Here is an 18,168-nt window from a genome sequence, read left to right as displayed (position 1 = left end):
AGGACTTTTCTCTTCTTTTTCTCGTGGAGCAGGCTTTACGCGGGGGAAAGTGGGGAGTTGGTCACGGGGGTAGACGAGGACACTCCCAGGGTGCGATGTGTGCATATCTGCTAAGATCTACTTTGGAACACAAATCGCCCCGTGGGATGGGAGACGGATGGGATCTCTTTTCCGATCACGACTTAATAGGTATTTTACTCGAGACGATCCGACAAACCTCACTGCAAAGAAAGACAAGATTTTTCTTTTTATTGTAGGTTGTTATCACAACTTGCGCGTTTTGTGACGGAGAACATTTGGAGGGGGCATACAGGCCTGATGTAGGGAACATAGTTTATATATATTTTTTATTTATTTATGTTTTAAATCTGATTATTTTTACTCTTTAAATATTTATCTGCAGAAAATACACCATTTCTTTCAAGGCAACAAAAGATGCGGACTTGAACTGTTTTAATTCATGTTTATTCAAGTCATTTCTGAAATGCGTGGCGTGAAATGTTGACACGCATAGGCCTAAAAGTCGACCCGGAGCAAATGACAGAAAACAAAAACAGTTTAATAAGAATAACGATTGGTGGATGTAGCATTATGTTTTTTTTTATTCATTTTATTGTGGGTTTTTAATTATTACTTTTGTTGACAAAACGATCTTGATGCACAACATCCCACGTGCCAGTCGATTAATCGCAATGTTCAATTAGAATGAGACTGCTGAGACATTTTTATTTTTATTTTATTTTCTATATAACCGCGTTCATGCTTTGTTCCGGTCGTTATGCTGCACCAGAAGAAATGATCAACCGATGACTTTTTCCAGGGAAAAGCATGTTCACGTGATGACAAGAAAACGACTGACGATATTTTGATTAAAGGAGGCTGTGCCAAAACCCTGGAGGAGGAAGAGGAGGAGGAAGAGGAAGAGAAGGCGGAGGACACTGCGGCGGGTGTGTTCCGCGGCAGTGGGGCATGCAAGTGGTTCAACGTGCGCATGGGATTCGGGTTCCTGTCCATGACGAGCAGAGATGTGTTTCCCCCGGAGGAGCCCGTTGACGTCTTCGTTCACCAGGTGAGGTTATGACCACATTACCTGGACAAACGTCAAGAACTATACTTTGGTCCGTGCGTGCAGCACACAGTAGGTGTTTGTGATTTCCACAGATTCCAGATTTCACCCTCAAACCACATAATGCCACAGGGAGGTCAGGCTTTATCCAATATGTTTCAAATGAAGCTGTCATCATAACATCCTGAGAACGTTCCTTGAGAAAACCTCTTTGGATTCTTCACAAAGTGTCACATTCATAGGAGGTGACTCAGAGTTGTTTTGCGGTAAGACAAACAACTAGGTAATAGGGATACCGAACAGTTTTGATCAGGTGTGTCTGTATTCAAATAAAAAAAGACCAAAAATCATTGTGAGCTGCTGGCAGCCCGAAATCCGTATTTGATTTAAAAGAATAAAATAGAGGGGCAAAGGTTAAGGAGACAATTGTAGCAACAGCTTAGGCAATTTCATCCACAAGAGTAAAAGTAGCAGGTTGAAAGGCTAAAAAAAGAGAATGCCTTGGTGTGGAATGTGAGCGTTCCAACGGAGCCCGTTCTGTGAAATTACCTGGAGATTAGCACATCTTAAAGCAAAACAGACTTGAGCTCTGTTTGACAGGCATGTAACCCCCCCCCCCCCATCCCCACACTGCATACCCCTTCCTAAAGACCCTTTTCCCTGAGAGAAGTATATTATTTGCTGCAGGGCCACTGGACTTAAATGGCGCGGACAGGGCTTAGCCTCAGTGACCTCCCATTTTAAAAGGGTGGTTTGAATTTTAAACGGGAGAGATAACAAGCCCCCCATTCCTCTCCCACCCGGAACCAGCGCTGCATCCTGTTATAAAGTCATTAAACCTGCCGGCAGAGCAGGGGTCTCGCATGGAGCCCATCTCGGCCCCCTGAATCTCTGTTCCCACTCAGAACGTGTGTGTGTGTGTGTGTGTGTGTGTGTGTGTGTGTGTGTGTGTGTGTGTGTGTGTGTGTGTGTGTGTGTGTGTGTGTGTGTGTGTGTGTGTGTGTGTGTGATTCTCTCAGGTTTCTGGGTCTTGTGTTGCCACAAATCACCAGATGAAAGAACAGAAGGAGGGAAATAATGAGGGCCCCCTCATAGGCACAGGTTTTCACGTATTGTCAGAAGCAAGGAAAGATGGCGCTAAATTCCTCTTTGTCGATCTCCCCATCTCCAGCGACTGTTGTGACTTGGATATAAACCCTGGCGGACTATGGCTAGCGCCCTTTGCCTGATGGAAGGAGCAATCCTCTTCTACGCCTGACTAAAATCTGTGAATAAGGAATGCGTTACTCTTCCTGTGTGTGTGCGTGCGTGCGTGCGTGTGTGTGTAAAATATTGAAAAGTTCACCGATCATTTGCCGGGGGACAACATTGTGAATCAGATGGGGGTTGATGGTGATATTCTTTAAAAATAAATTACGCTGCACGTCCCGCAATTCCAGTCGATTGATGGCGGTCAAATTCTGTCTATCACTTGATCTGGTGGGGATATTATTTATTATTTTCATCCGAGGATACCGCTTATTTTTTTCTGAATGTTCATCCATATCAACGGTTTGCTGACCACAGCTGGCTTGGCGGGTTTATCAAATTCACCGCGGCTGCCTTTCACTTCTTGCTTACATTGAAGAGCTGTTTTTATAAACAGTCAGCAAAGCCAGAGAAATTATCAAACAGGGAATTTCCTCTTTTTACCATATAATCTTGGAGATTACCACTTAAATAGTGTGTGTGTGTGTGTGTGTGTGTGTGTGTGTGTGTGTGTGTGTGTGTGTGTGTGTGTGTGTGTGTGTGTGTGTGTGTGTGTGTGTGTGTGTGTGTGTGTGTGTATTGCAGCTATCCTCCACATTCATATCCCAACATCTTCTGGTGCAGTGGTCAGTTTGGAGACCAAATAGATTAATTTTGGGCAGTCCCTTTGCTGCATGGATGGGAAAGGAGGAAAGGAGTAGGGGGTTGGGGTCTGGAATGCTGGCAGTGGGAGGGGGCTGTGTTTTACTTACACACACACACACACACACACACACACACGTTTTCCTGAAGGGGGGAGGGGAGTAGGGGTGTGAGCATTGATGTTTTAACAGGGCTGTCAATAGGATTGGATTTTACGAGAGGCTTAGGTATTCCCTGTGAGAGTGAGCATGGCTGGATGTTTTCATCAAAGCATCATGATCTATGCAAATTGTTCAGTGCGAGTGTGGCCCCTTTTCAGCCTCTTGCTGTGTTGTATGCCTGAAATAACCAGAATTTGAGAGACCTGACACAAATAAGTGAACACATATGTAGTATCCTAATTAGTAAAATGGTGCACCAAACCCCTACAACTATGACTACCTTGTTGTAATTATCTCATGCACAACTGGTAGCTTAGCTTTTTTTTTTTGAACATCAAGCAAATGTTGTTTTTTTTTGTCGAGAAATATTCTTTACCTTTCACCACCCAACAGAGCAAGCTGCATATGGAGGGCTTTCGTAGTCTCAAGGAGGGTGAGGCCGTGGAGTTCACCTTCAAGAAATCGCACAAAGGCCTGGAGTCGCTCTGGGTTACGGGGCCAAACGGAGCTCCGTGTACGGGCAGCGAGAGGAGACCCAAGGGTGCCCAGAAGCGTCGTTCCAGGGGAGACAGGTGGGTCTGCTTTGCCGATTGCACGCGCGCACACACACACACACACACACACACACACTGCCTTTTTAAGATCTGGGATATTATTGTGCTAAAACAAAAGACTTTTTAGAAGAAAACTCTCTCTCTTTCAACCCGAAATGACTGTCGGTCTGTGGCCTACAACGTCCTGAGAACCCTTACCCCTGTTCTTCCACGACTGTAACCCTAACCCATTGCCTCTCTGCATGGCAGTTGGCTGAAGCTATTCTCTCAATACCAGATAGATTGAAACAATTAGTGATGCCAGTACCTTGGGTTGACGCCCAATCCCATTCAAAAAATATGGTTAAGGTTAAAAAAAATAATAATAATTATACTGAGGGTACAACTTTTATGGAGTTGGCTTTCAGCACACACTGAAGGCAAGCCACGCAGCCTGAGAACCCCCAACCCCCCGTGTCTCATTAAGCCGGCTGTGGAACAGTTTAGTGCTACCTCAATCAAACCGTGGAGAAATCCATTTTCTTTATATCTCATTATGATATCTAATGATCCGATCACAGAGGTGGATAATTCCAGGTCCGTAGAAAGTCAAAACTTTGGCCGTGTTTTTGTTCTATCCCTGCCCCGAACCAGCTAATTTCCCCTCATTCCTACCACTCATGTGGTAGTGTCCAGCATATAGTCGCGCTACTATAGTCGCTCGTTGCAGGATGCTGTCAACACTGTATAGAAAGCTTTGGCGACCTCTTGCTCCCACAATGCATTGTGGGATACGCTTTGGAAGCATAGTGTGTTACGATATTTTGTTGGATGTACTTCATCCTGGTACTTTCCACACACTCTTTCAGGCATACAATGGTTTGGGACGTACTAAAAACCTTGACACACTCATTAAGCGTACTGAATGGTGTGCTAGTATGCCATTTTGGAAATGGCAAATCAGCGAATCGATGATGGTTGACTGACAATACCGGGATGGACTTTATTTACATCCTGAACCTGCAAGTCGGAAGTCAGATCATTGATATTTGATATCTTTTGGTTAAAATTCGAACTCATCTGTTTGGATTCCTCGTGGACTCTTATTGTCGGTTGTCTCATTCAAGCTGAAAAAAAAAGAAAGAAATCCACAACTTCCTTTCATTAGATACCCTCAAGATTTGCATTTTAATTGCAAACGCTCCCTTCCCTCCCCCCTCTGAGGAGAAATGTTGCACTCCAGAGAAGAAAGGATCCTATCCATTTAATTGATAACAGATGTAGGTGCCCAAGAGAGGTCAGAGGTGACCACTGCCATAGCAACAACAGGGGTGTGGTGTGTAAATTAGGTGGTGGGGTTGGGGGAGGAGTCGGGGTCAGGGTTCATAGGTCGCGGTAGTATTGAAACAAAGGGCTCCCTCTCAAGCGCCTCCTGGCCACCACGCTGTAGCCGCGGTCCCTCCCTCTGAGAATGGATTTGTGTGGGGTGGGGGTGTTGGAGGTATGGGGTGGAACGATGGAAGAGAGGAAGCGGGCAGTTGTCGTTTTGAGACCATTTAGGGTCTGATCTACACATTCACTTTCAGTATCTCAGAACGGCATGTGCGGTGAAGGTAAACGTTTGAAAAGGTATTGATTAGAGCAGGGTTGATTTAAAGGCAATGGAGAAGGACTGCCGCTCGGAACAATTCAATTGAGAGACCAATGAGCCAAATTTGTTTAGTTTAGGTCGACAAAAAGAACCTCTGTGGGGATGAGGAAGGTAAAAAAAGCACCAGTAATGGTGTTTGTAGTTTTAGGCGCTAGATGCTAAAGGGATATTAACAATAAGGTATGTCACTATGGCACCCCATACACTATGGGGCGCCATACTGTATGGATATTTTTTCCAATTTTGTGCTGGACATCATCTATGTATATTATGCTTGTTATTTACATTATGATCTTCTGGAATTTATTTTGAATTCAATTTATATTTATTTGATACTCTATACTCTGCATCTATATAAAAGATCCCTTGTGTTCCTACTTGGATCTATAAAAAGTGTTTTTTATAAGGGCCTTTGTTGATAAAACAAAAGCAATACATGGTACAGAGACATCATTTATGCATGCGGTGTGCACTGGTGCATGCAAGAGGTGCGCTTAGTCTAATTATTATATATAATGCTTTACAACAGTGGACATTTGTATTTCTTACCTTGTAAATTTCCTCTGGGGTATTTTGTTCAATCTTGGGAGTACTTGAACTTATGTCCTGCATGCGTTTCAAATAGTGTGAGGACATCATTATCTCCAGACTGTGCTACCCTCTAGTGGAGGAGAGGGGGAATCACATAATCGCCCCAGACATAAATATTCATGCCATGTCATATTCTCAAATGATCCAAATATTGACTGTTTCATATGATATTTGATGATCTGATATTAAATAATATTTTAATAATATTATATACGCATTTTTGCTCAGATGCTACAACTGCGGGGGGCCAAACCACCACGCCAAAGAATGCCAGCTACCCCCTCAGCCCAAAAAGTGCCATTTCTGTCAGAGCATCTCTCACATGGTGGCCGCGTGTCCAGCCAAAGCACAGCAGTCCTCGTCGGCCTCTCAGGGAGCGATGACTTCGGAGACGGAGGGCGGCGACCAGACGCAGAGCCACGACGCCAGCCAGCAGGCTCTGATGGAGTGACTCAGGGAACTGCGAAGGACCCCCCACACACCTGGAACTAACTACCTCAGGTTTTTATTTATTAGATATTGAAGAGGACCGGTTGTTTCAATACGGATGGGATAGTTACTCAGTAGCCGCTGTGCATTTTATTCCCAAGAGACGTAATATTAAGAACCACCTTTTTAAAAAGTACACCAAGGACTTAAGCCTCATTTCTGTTAACCTCTGTTTTACCACCTTAGATCAGTATCTCAGCCTTTGTAACGAAACAATCATCAACCTCGGACGTTCCTCCGACTTTGATCCAACCTGTGATGTGGGGGCTCATTAGACGGACTGACCAATGAGATGTCGTGGAATACAAAAATCGTACATTGCCCACTTGAAGCCACAGCCGGATCAGAAACACACACACACACACACACACACACACACACACACACACACACACACACACACACACACACACACACACACACACTCTCCTTTTGCTAAACTGACAAAGACAAATGAAATATACAATCGAACCCATGCATGTACGAGTGAACATGCTTTTTCTTTTAGATGCGGAAGTCGTCAATTTCCCTGCAGGTGTTCTCAGGCCAAATGAATGTGAAAGCGTTTTTTTGCTCCACTAGATGTTTTACACCACCGTTGCCAAATGTAGAGATCAGTGCGCGAGCTTGCAAGTGCCATCACGTCAGATTTGCAGCGGGGTTGATGACGTCTACTTTTGCGATGCCACAGCCTACTAAAAACAGATTATTTGAACAAACACATCCCTCTGCACAAGTTTGCCTCGGGTTTTGAAATGGTAAAATAACTTTTTTATTTGATCTTTGTTGTGCTTTTATGCATACTTGAAATTTTCGATGAAGCCAACGCGATACGGGCATCAAGGCAGGTCTGGTTGTTTCTTTTTATCTTTTCTCTCGTATTGGAGAATGACCTCTACGGTAGTTTTCCTCGAGCCTCGACTTTGTTTTCACTAGAGAGGCTGGGCTTTTTTCGTCACTAAAATGTAAATAGATATTCTCTTTTATATATTTTCTATTTATTAAAAGTTATTCTCGTTATTGAAACCTTTCAGCCAACTGCGGTTGGTTTACTTTAAGGGCTTGCACAGGCCTTGAAATATATCCTACTTCATACATTTGAACATTTTGTGGCAGTTTGGCCTACCACACTCCACCCGAGTGGCGTATTCAGGGCCCTCCTGCACAGAAGACAGGGGGTTGTAAACACCAGAGTGGGTGAGCTGGAATTAGCCCAAGAGCAGATGGAACATGTCATGACAGGGCTCCTCTCCTGAGTGAGTGTGGGGATGGGGGTTTTAATCTGTTGCTCTTTAGACCAACCAACAAGCAACAGGTATGCAGCCACCCTGACCCAATCACCGAGATCCAGGTCAAGTGTGGCTGCTCAAACCACACCATCCCCACACCACAGCATCAAATTCCCTCCCAGTTCCACTTTAGATGATTGTGTTGCGACATAAAAATGTATGTGTTGAATCAATGCGTTCCCGCCTTAAAATAAGTCGGATTTTGCAAAAGAACACGATAATTCAGTTTTTTCTTTAATTGCTTTGCCTGATCCCAGTGATTTTAGCTTCGGATTTTGTGTTTAGCGTCTTTAATTATGAACTCAGGGAGAACCTTTCTGAATGTATTTCACGGGGTATTTATGCTTAAGTTTTCCACACAATGTCTTGGGTTGCTGGGAAACCCATGGCATCAAATTGCCAAATGAGCTTTGAGCTATCGTGATGCTTTCTGTGAACATAATCAAACCCTTGTTTTATTTTACATTTAACCGACGCTTTTATCCAAAGCGACTTACAAGGGAGAGAGTAACAGTTGGGGGGGGGTTAAGTGGCTTGCTCAAGGACACATCAGCATGCTACCAGGAGGAGCCTGGGATCGAATCAGCAACCTTCTACTTACTAGAAGACCCGCTCTGCCACAATAGATACCAGCAGCATAAAAAATTCAAGTGTTGTATTTTGCTGTAAATATATCCAACAACTTTATCATTATATTAATATATTTCTTCATTTGTGTCTGCATGGTAGTCAGTGTTGAATTGCTGTAGAATAGCTTGTTTGTGTTGTGGGGGAATAGAATGGACGGTCACAGATTATAGGGAGCAAAGTGTGTTTATCATCTAGTCTACTCCATGTCGCTGTTGTCTGTCTTGATATTCAAAAAAAGGATCTTTGTATGTGAATTCATAGTTGGTATTGTTTTTATTGTGTGAACAAGACGTGAAATTGTTTTGTCCAAAAGCTATACAAGTCTACCTCAGGATGTTTTGGAATATGGTTTTGAAAATGGATGCCTTTGCTCTTAACTGAGATGAAGAACGTGTCCAAAAACCATTTTGTTATTTTATATACACTGTATATATTTCTTTTTCTTTCTCCTTTGTTTTTTCTTGATTCTCATTGAAATATATTTTTTAATCTATTTCTTTTTACAATGCCTCTTGTTCTACCTCTCGACGAAATAATGTTGGATTGCTGTCGTTATTGTAGCTTGATGTCTTATTAATTCTAAAGCTTGCTTCAAACCGAGTCCATAATCGTATCCGACGGTTCGATCCTCCCCTTGGTGGCCATCGTATGAACTGCATCTGGGTTTTGCGTCACAAAATCCAGTATGTCAGGGAAAACAGGAGAGCTGTTTTTTTTCCAGAACAACATGAAATTTTGAGAATTTTGAGGATTTGAGACCTCCCCTTATACTGTATAATGTTTGCAAAGTGCAAACAAAAATAAAACGATATTTACAAAAATAAAAAGGGATTTATTGATAGTGAATATGGTCACATCCAACGCTAACGTCAATAACGTCATTATTTTGAAAAACGCAACTTGTTGACTTGGTTTTAAGCACAGTTCCAATAGTAAAAACAAACAAAACTTGAGTGGCGTCACTTCGTATCACAGCTTTTCGTATGCGGAATCCGACTCTTCGAAAAAGGCATGAATGGACTCTTGGTCTGTTCTTATCGTTTGTCGTGTTTGGTGTGAAGCGGGCTTTAGGGTTCTTTAATTTGAATGAATGTCAATATTTTGCTTTAAGTCCAAAGGGAAATGATCGAACAGTGTGTGTTAACGTTGCTTTCTGTGTGTGTGTGTGTGTGTGTGTGTGTGTGTGTGTGTGTGTGTGTGTTGTTTTGACACAGCACAGAGATATGACTTTGTAGTAAACTGCTCAGGGTTGTACACGTCACATCGAGCAGCTTGGATGACCTCAGCGGATCACTGGTCCGTCTTTTCAGTCCAACAATGTCTGTGTGTGTGGTGCGATGCAAAACGGGAAATTAAAAGATACTGTACATGAAAAGAGACTTGTGTTTCATTAAGCTGTTACCTTGAACTCTGTACTGCCCTGTGGAATGTTATCGGTACTGCAAAGTGGTCCAGAAGTCTTTTGGCAGTCCTGATTCACACTTCACAATGAAGAAGAAGAAGAAGAAGCTTTAATTGTCACGCAACACACCACACTACAACACATGCACACACACACACACACGCGCATATGCTTTGGATGGTGGCCGGTGAAATGTGGCCTCCGCATTTGACCCATCCTGGCTTGTCCTTCCTCCGGGGAGGCAGCCAGGAGCAGTGGGCAGCATTTGACGACGCGCCCGGGGACCTGGTACCAAGTGTCTTGAATAGCTGAATGTTATTCTCCCTTGTCGCTTTGTCCCTTATTCTCCCTTCTCCTAAGTCGCTTTGGATAATGACTGCTAAATGACTAAATGTAAAGTGTCCATCGCTGGTCAGACGACGATGTGACACAGAAATCAAATCGTCATAAAGGTTTAATAGGCAACACTAGGCTTGGAAAACAGTGCAAACCGCTGTTTGGGGAATCTTCCTGCCAGGGAACGGCCGAGAGACTTCTCAACTGTAATTCAGCTTTAAATGAGACTTCCTGGAGGAATGAGTATCTTGTAATTACGATAAATAAATGTCATGTTCTGTAACATTATCATAAAACAATGGTTTGTCGGTAGGCTATTTCAAGCTTAAATTCGAGGGGGAAAGTTTCGTTTTGGAATTGTCATAAAATGTAATATTATTTTTATTCTTCGATTTAATTTGTGTATGCACAATTCATTCATTCGGGTTTTTTTTTTTATCGAGCCTTTTCCTTGGTGAAAAAATAAGAGTCTGAAGGAAGGGACCCAGCCCCCCCCCCCCCCCCCCCCCCCCCACACACACACACACACACTTTTATATTATTATGCACAATCACACACAAATACACACACACACACACACAAAGGGAAATTAGAAGTTCCAATTACCTTCATACATTTGTTCATTTTTAAACATCCCTTCAGCCCTTCTCATCTCATTCATGTCGTTAGAGTCCGAGTGAGATGTTACACCGCTCCATTTCTTGTCATTAAATTGATAATGTCGGTATTACAACATATCAATGACATTTTGAGAAGCCGCTAATAATGTCTGAAATAAGAAATAATCTCACTGTGTCGTGACAGTGGCACGACATGTGAATTCGAGCTTTTTAAGAGGGGGCAGCATTTCACGCCTTCACACCGGGCCATCAACCGGACGTGCGCGCGCTGGAGCGGGCGCGCGGCACCGTGTCGCAGCTGCACGCGCTCACGTCGCGGTGTTGTGGTGGTGGTGGAGGTGGTGGTGGTGGTGGTGGTGGTGGTGGAGTCGCGGTGCGGGCGGTGCTAATGGCTGCCCAGGGAAAGTGAGGAGGAAGACTCCTGATGAACCACTGAGGGGAGACCGAAAGGTGAGGCCGAGACGCGACTCCCTCCATTCCTTCCCCGGCGGGGGCTCTTTTGTCTGGCTAGCGTGCGTGTGTGTGTGTGTGTGTGTGTGTGTGTGTGATAGCGAAAGAGAGAGAGAGAGAGAGAGAGAGACACACACACACACACACACACACACAACAAATTGTCCTCACTATACGCTTGTCTTCCACGCCTCCAGAATGTCCGAAGTTATTGCCTTCGCTCAGAAGTGACGCGGGACGGTGTTGTGAAGGTCCGGGTTTTGAAAACCGCACTCTTTGTTAGCGAACGTCACATCACCATTAGCTAGCTACCACCACCACCACCACCACCACCACCTCCACCCGAACGTTAGCTTGCGTTAGCCAGGCCAGATAGCTGTTAGCCAATCAGCACGGGGTGTGCAGCGCTCAGCTCCAGCCGGCTAGCTCCCCGGCTAGCACGCTGCTGCCTGCTCGGCATGTTTTTCTTCCGCATGAGTTTGTCACCGTCCGCCCGGTTGTCAATGTATTATTAGTTTATTTGTGGCTGATCAGACGGTGAAATCAAGTTCGTTGTGTGTGCGGAATTGCGAATTTACGATTTTTGACAGTGTAAGTTGTTGACACAGAGGTTTATTATTTATTGATAATATTTTGGTGTTTTATTTAGGGCTATATTTATTGTATATTGCCATTTTATCTGTATATCTATCATCTATCTATCTTGTGCAGTTTAATAGACTTAATCAAATTCATGGGGTAGTACAAGTTTAAAAAAGAAAAAAAAAAAAAACATACAGCCAGTTAAATTGGTCAACAGCTTAACTATGTAAGTCGTTTTGTTTTACCTGTCACCCCCACTACCTCCTTGTCCCCATTGATAAACCTCTCTAACAGTCATTGCAGGCTCTTTCAAAAACCCAGAGTAGATATTACTTTCATTGCACCACATTATCATATCATATTATAACATGTTTACGACACCTCTGCCAAATGGCTTTCATTTAGAATGACACTAACATACAGTAATTCCATTTTTTTTTTTTTTACTTATTGCTGTCTTAATTAGCTATTATGCGATTAGAAATCTGGATAAATATACACAAAATGACAGAGGTAGAAGCAAATAGATTGAATCGGCGCTATAGCACGTAATCTGTTATCAAACCAAGCGATCCACTGGAATAATGTGTAGAATGTGGGTGGTGCCACAAACAAAATCAAACCCAAATCTTTCTTCTAGAAAATAAATAAATACAACACATTGGCAGATCGTGGATTGTCCGGTCCCAGCGTTGCGTAGTGTGGAAGAGCAGCTTCCATGACAGCTGTGACAGGTGGAGAACGTCCGAGCAGGGTTGGGGGGAGTGGGGGGGGTGTGTGTTCACATTTGTGTGTCAGCTGAGTGAAAGTGGCAGAGGATTCTAAGATGATGTGTCCCACTGTGGATTATACTGTGTGTCTGTTGTTATACTGTTGTGCTGCTTGTACTGTTAACACCAGCAGGAGGGGAGCGCACCTGTTCTCTATGGCTGAAGCACATTCTCCACCACATCAGGTTATACAGGTACTCCTCACTTAACAACCTACCTGTTTAATGACCGTTTGGACTTAGAAACCAGCTCTCTGACCAGTCTGTATTGCACGCTGTGTACAGTACCGCTGCGTCTCAGCATAAAGCATCTTATCACACATCACCCTTCGTATATAATATTCACTATATATATTATATACACTTTATACACTATACTATGTACATTATGTACACTATATATACTATGCACACTATATATAGTATATATACTATGTACACTATATATACTATGTACACTACATATACTATATACACTGTATACATCTCATCTCATCACCGTTCTCAGTCTCAGTCCCGCAGTCTGTCAGTATTCACTACACTTGTGTTCGAAATGGCCACGCCCCCTTACCGTGAAATAACACGGGTCCTCGCTTATCGACCAATTCACTTAACAACCTGGTCCTAGGAACGGAACTCTGTCGTTAAGTGAGGTGTACCTGTATTGTACTGTACATTAACCCATCCCCCATTCAGTAATGAAACAACACAGTTGAACCTGATGTCGTTCAGGCTTCATTTAACAAGAAACGTGCCTGACAGTGTGACAGGCTTTTGCCATGACTTTACTGGGAAAAAAAGCATTGGGAGTTCTGTCTTTTGCCTGTCCTCCAACTGTACGAAATCCTTCATTGTAGGAATTATTTGTAGGCGTAAAAAGTTTTAGGTTGGTGTACAGACAATGCCAGTCTTGGACGTACCGACTTGTCTTTCGCGCTGACATTCATGCTTCATTCTTTTATACGTTTTATGTATGTGTCCTTCAAAAATCCATAACACAAGTTCCCTATCCATTTCTGAGCGTTTATGTTATAAGATAGCTGCCTGCTTTATTTTATTAATTCATTTTCTTCCTGTGCTACATTGAACACTTAAGTTACATTAATGTAGTGACTTTTAGATTTTAAAAAAACTTAAAGATAATCCACTGAATTGGTTTTTGGCCAAATGTGTCATTGAATAACCTCATTGGTTGGTTTGGGTGGTTTGATAGTTAGTGTATTGGCTGCATTTGCACCTAGATTGTGTACAATAGATCTTATAGGATACTTGACATAACAGAAAAGAATGTTTTATCTGTTCCATGTGGACAATGACCACTTCATTTCTATGGCTGGGTTTAAAAAAACAAACAAAAAAATACTTCAACACGATTCAATTCTATTGTTTAAATTTCAAAATCAAACAAATATTAGATAGATAGAAAATTCTAACATCAATACTTTGTCACGCTTGTCGGGGCTGTCAAATTCACAGGAAAGGGAAAATAAGCGACATATACATATCAAAATCCAACTTATTTCCAAAACTGAAGATGTCAACTTAAATTTGCCTCACGTTATATTGCTGTGGCCAAAGCCTGCAACAATCCATCCAATGAGAAATTTCCCCAAGCCCCACGTTCCACCATGTTCTTTTACACTTGTCCCCATGCACGCACAAGTAACGTAAAGCACCGTGTTGTGAGATATTGGCGTAAAGCAGTCGGCAGAAAGCAGTCGGTGGAAAGCAGTCGGCGGAACGCAGCGCTTAGGGAAATTACTAATTGAAAAGATTATTACAACACTTGGCCATCTGCTACCGCGCGGCGGAAACACAAGGTGAGGGTGAATTAAAGTTTACATCTTCAATTTTGCAACATAAATTTGTTCTGTGGCCATGGTATTACAGGGAAAGGCTTACGATTGAGAACCGTGGTTGCTTGATACATACCTTTTAAAATACTATATATAAATACTAAATACATGACGTTACATCCATAATCATGAGATCCTGCCCAATACCCGGTCCTATTTATTTCCCACCCATTGTAGACATCAACACCAGTAACCCCATGCATCAAAACCCATGTTATTTTGCCTTAGTGAGGAAGAGGATGGTAAGCAGCCAGCCGAAGTACGAGCTCATTCAGGAGGTGGGGCGTGGCAGCTACGGCGTGGTGTACGAGGCGGCGGTCAAGCGCACGGGGGCCCGCGTGGCAGTGAAAAAGATCCGCTGCCACTCGCCGGAGAACGTGGAGCTGGCCCTGCGCGAATTCTGGGCCCTCAGCAGCATCCAGAGCCAGCACCCCAACGTCATCCACCTGGAGGAGTGCGTGCTGCAGCGGGACCAGCTGGCCCAGAGGATGAGCCACGGCTCCAGCTCCCCGCTTTACCTGGAGGTGAGAACTCCAAGCATGGTGCCTTAAGAAGTCTAGTCCAGTCTATTTTCCTGCCTTTATATAAAACTAAATACATTTTATTTATCACAAGAAAACCTTTGGTTTCACACACAGAAGTGAATGTGGATGTTGCAGATTTGGCTTTGTTATCAATCAATATAATAATGTATTTTCTATAAGTATTATTGTGTTCTAGTGTAATGATGCCATTATCCAATTGTGAAATAAAACTTTGCAGTTTAAGTAAATGTTTAAGACATATTCAGAAGTTTTATTTGAAGTAGAGTTTTGGTCTGATAGTTTCATTAATAACTGTATAGTTAGATTTACTGATGTTTTTTATTTTTATTTTGGGTGACTTCTATCAATATATTAGATACTTTGTTATCGGCCTAATCTGGCTCTTTTAACACTCCTTTTACCAGTGTTTGAGTCTTGTCAAACAATCATTAACCGTACATCTGTATCTTTCTTCGTTATCCTCAAACTAGTTTGACAATCTTAATTCCCCCACCACTTTATATTTCTTACATCATTGTCTTGTATTACCAATAAGAGATTAGGTTGGCGGCCCTTATTTCTTTAAATATTCTCCCTTACCATCTATGAATTTCTGTTACATTTCCAAGCTGATGTGTATGTGAATGCCGCTGCTGTCCATCAGCCAGTAGAGCAGAGAATGTGCTGGCCAGAGCATGGTGCTTCCCAGGCCTTCCTAGCTCTGTGCGTGTGATGTCAGGTGCTGGCAATGGTGCTGTGATTTTGGCATGGGGCGGGGACTCCCTCTTTCCCGAGTCAACCTGTCTGCATTCTGTCGTGCCCCCTGTCCTCCCACTGGCTGATAGAGTGCTCACAGGGCCTACCAGGTCCTGATTCTCTGGTCTCCCAGGGCACGTGGGCTATTGTCGGACAGCGCTTGTTAAGCTTTGTGCCTTGTTGCCGTTGGACACCTTCCCAGTGCTGCTTTATGCTTCCTCCCCTCCCCTCTCCACTGTAATGTTCCAGTGTAAGCTTACAGAAACACAAATAATAATGGGGGGGGAAAGTATCCGGCCATGGCTTTTTTCACTTTAGGTTAGTGAATCCCATAGCCTTTCGTCAGTAAAGCAAATTTGTGACCATTTGCTTACAGCAGGGGTTCCAGTTGGTACTGCCTACTGTGTTTCAGTGTTTCTACCCATTGTGGTGTGACTACAATGTGGTTTGCCAACAATGTGCTTAAGTCCAGAGCATTTACAGCAATGGTTTTATTTATTAATAACCGTTTGAGATCTGTTCACTTTAAATTTAGGTCAGTGTTCAAGACACATACACTTTTGTCGTCTACGTAATTAATTATGCAAAAACGTGGAGTGCCACAGATTTTGCTCCTACAAAGAACATGTCACATTCAGTCGTAATTTTAGTGCAGGCTGTTTTCTTTTTAAAGCGATGCGGCCTCATAGGTTTTGTGGTCAGCTGTCAAAAGTAGCGTCTGCGGAAAGATGAAATGAACTCAGGTCTTCCAACTGAAGGCTTTAGAGATGAGAGGCTTCTCACACAGCTTTGATTTATTAAAAAAAAAAAAAAAAAACACACCCAAAAAAATACCAGCAGCCAGAGAGACAGACCGCAAAGGCTGGTGGTGAGACATGGTTGGGAATACAAAGCCAGAGGATCTTGGCTTGATTGTCAAGAAATGTCACGGTTTCCTCGGCTCACATTCTTGAAGTACAGTGCGGGTGACTATTATTTCATTATTTATTTTTTGTTCCCTTTCGTTAAGTTCATCTAAAATCATGAATACCTCTCTTGGACCTAGTTGACATAATCAATTTTAGTTGGTTTTGCAGTTTGGATTAAACACTTTTCCTCCTTTTTTCCATTCCTGTTAAATGTGGCTTTTTAAAAAGGTTGCTTTTTTCATGCAGTCTAGTTATTTTCCAGTTCTTTCCATCTGATTTATGTGGCATGCCATGGCTGGCTGCTCCCCAGCCAACACCACTCATGTTAGTATTACGTGATGTCATTTTTCTTTTCTTTTCTTTTCTTTTCTTTGTAGCTGGTGGAGACTTCTCTGAAGGGTGAGATCACCTTTGACCCTTGCTGTGCCTACTACTTGTGGTTCGTCATGGACTTCTGTGACGGTGGCGACATGAACTCCTACCTTTTGTCTCGCAAGCCCAGCCGTAAGACCAACACCAGCTTCATGCTGCAACTTGGCAGCGCCCTGGCCTTCCTGCACCGCAACCAGATCATCCACAGGGACCTCAAACCAGATAACATTCTCATCTCGCAGGACCGCACACCGGCTGGATCACCGGAACCCACCCTCAAGGTGGCTGACTTTGGCTTGAGCAAGGTGTGCTCCACCTCGGGCCTGAACCCTGAAGAGCCAGCCAGTGTGAACAAGTGCTTCCTGTCCATGGCGTGTGGCACAGACTTCTACATGGCGCCTGAGGTGTGGGAGGGCCACTACACAGCCAAGGCAGACATCTTCGCCCTGGGTGTGATCATCTGGGCAATGGTGGAGCGCATCACTTTTGTGGATGTGGAGACGCAGAAAGAGCTGCTGGGCAGCTACGTGCAGCAGGGCTCGGAGATTGTGCCCTTGGGCGAGGCTCTCCTGGAGAACCCAAAGATGGAGCTGCTGATCCCCGCCAGGAAAAAGAGCATGAACACCCATATGAAGCAGCTGATCAGGGAGATGCTGTCGGCCAACCCACAGGAGAGGCCTGACGCCTTCGAGCTGGAGCTCAGACTGGTCCGCATCGCCTGCAGAGAGCTGGACTGGGACACGTGATGACAGAACACATGGCCACAGACTGAGCTGGTCGAGCACACGGATACGTCTTATACATTTTAGTTTTTATTTTACTATATTGTGTTGCGCTAGGGGAACAGCAACTACAAGGGGCACTCTTAAGTAGCAGGTTTTACAATTACCAGCTCTCTCAGTTTTGGCAAGGGAGATTTTTCACACACTGCTGCTGGTTCACTCTGCAGCTTAGTCTCAGGCTGTTCATGTCACAACCCATTAACAGAAGTCATCTAGCATGCGGGAAGAACAAAATGACCCCAAGATCTTGATCAAAAAAAAAAAAAAATTAAAGCAGGATTGAACTGTGTTTGATGTGTCGCAGCAAATAGTTGTACAAATCTTCACTTAATGAGACTTGGTGCTAATTGATACTTTCAATTTGGGCTGCACGATTTTGAATAAAACAAGAATCGCAATTGTCTTGATTAGAATCGAGATTGCGATTCTCTCACAGTTCTTAGGGACACTTAGAGTATATATACACACATATATAGTGTGCATTAGGGATACCACGGTGAGGAATTTTTC

The 18,168-nt window shown here is 43.4% G+C and overlaps 2 protein-coding genes across 3 annotated transcripts in view; both read left to right on the top strand.

Annotated features, from left to right (window-relative positions):
• Positions 1–6,343, top strand: part of lin28ab (lin-28 homolog Ab) — a gene marked incomplete at both ends in the record, with an annotated part of 6,627 nt that extends 284 nt beyond the window's left edge. Inside the window, 3 exons of the mRNA XM_080023853.1 lie at positions 876–1,069; positions 3,511–3,689; positions 6,121–6,343. Of these exons, the coding sequence (XP_079879979.1) occupies positions 876–1,069; positions 3,511–3,689; positions 6,121–6,343 (596 nt within the window). The remainder of the gene's footprint in view (positions 1–875; positions 1,070–3,510; positions 3,690–6,120) is intronic.
• Positions 6,344–11,056: 4,713 nt separating this feature from the next.
• On the top strand, positions 11,057–17,893 carry pdik1l (PDLIM1 interacting kinase 1 like). 2 transcript variants are annotated; one of them, XM_080007087.1, is made up of 3 exons: positions 11,057–11,109; positions 14,545–14,840; positions 16,882–17,893. In XM_080007087.1, exons 2-3 carry the CDS (start codon positions 14,556–14,558, stop codon positions 17,620–17,622), a joined length of 1,026 nt encoding a protein of 341 aa, XP_079863213.1. In that variant the 5' UTR covers positions 11,057–11,109; positions 14,545–14,555; the 3' UTR covers positions 17,623–17,893. The 2 variants fall into 2 exon arrangements, with proteins under 2 accessions (XP_079863213.1, XP_079863214.1); XM_080007088.1 differs by lacking the exon at positions 11,057–11,109 and adding an exon at positions 11,671–11,700.
• The last annotated feature ends 275 nt before the right edge of the window (positions 17,894–18,168 follow it).

The sequence above is a fragment of the Zeus faber genome, assembly GCF_960531495.2.
Source record: "Zeus faber genome assembly, chromosome: 1".
In the NCBI taxonomy this organism is placed as follows: domain Eukaryota; kingdom Metazoa; phylum Chordata; class Actinopteri; order Zeiformes; family Zeidae; genus Zeus; species Zeus faber.
This window is presented reverse-complemented; position numbering and strand designations above follow the sequence as displayed.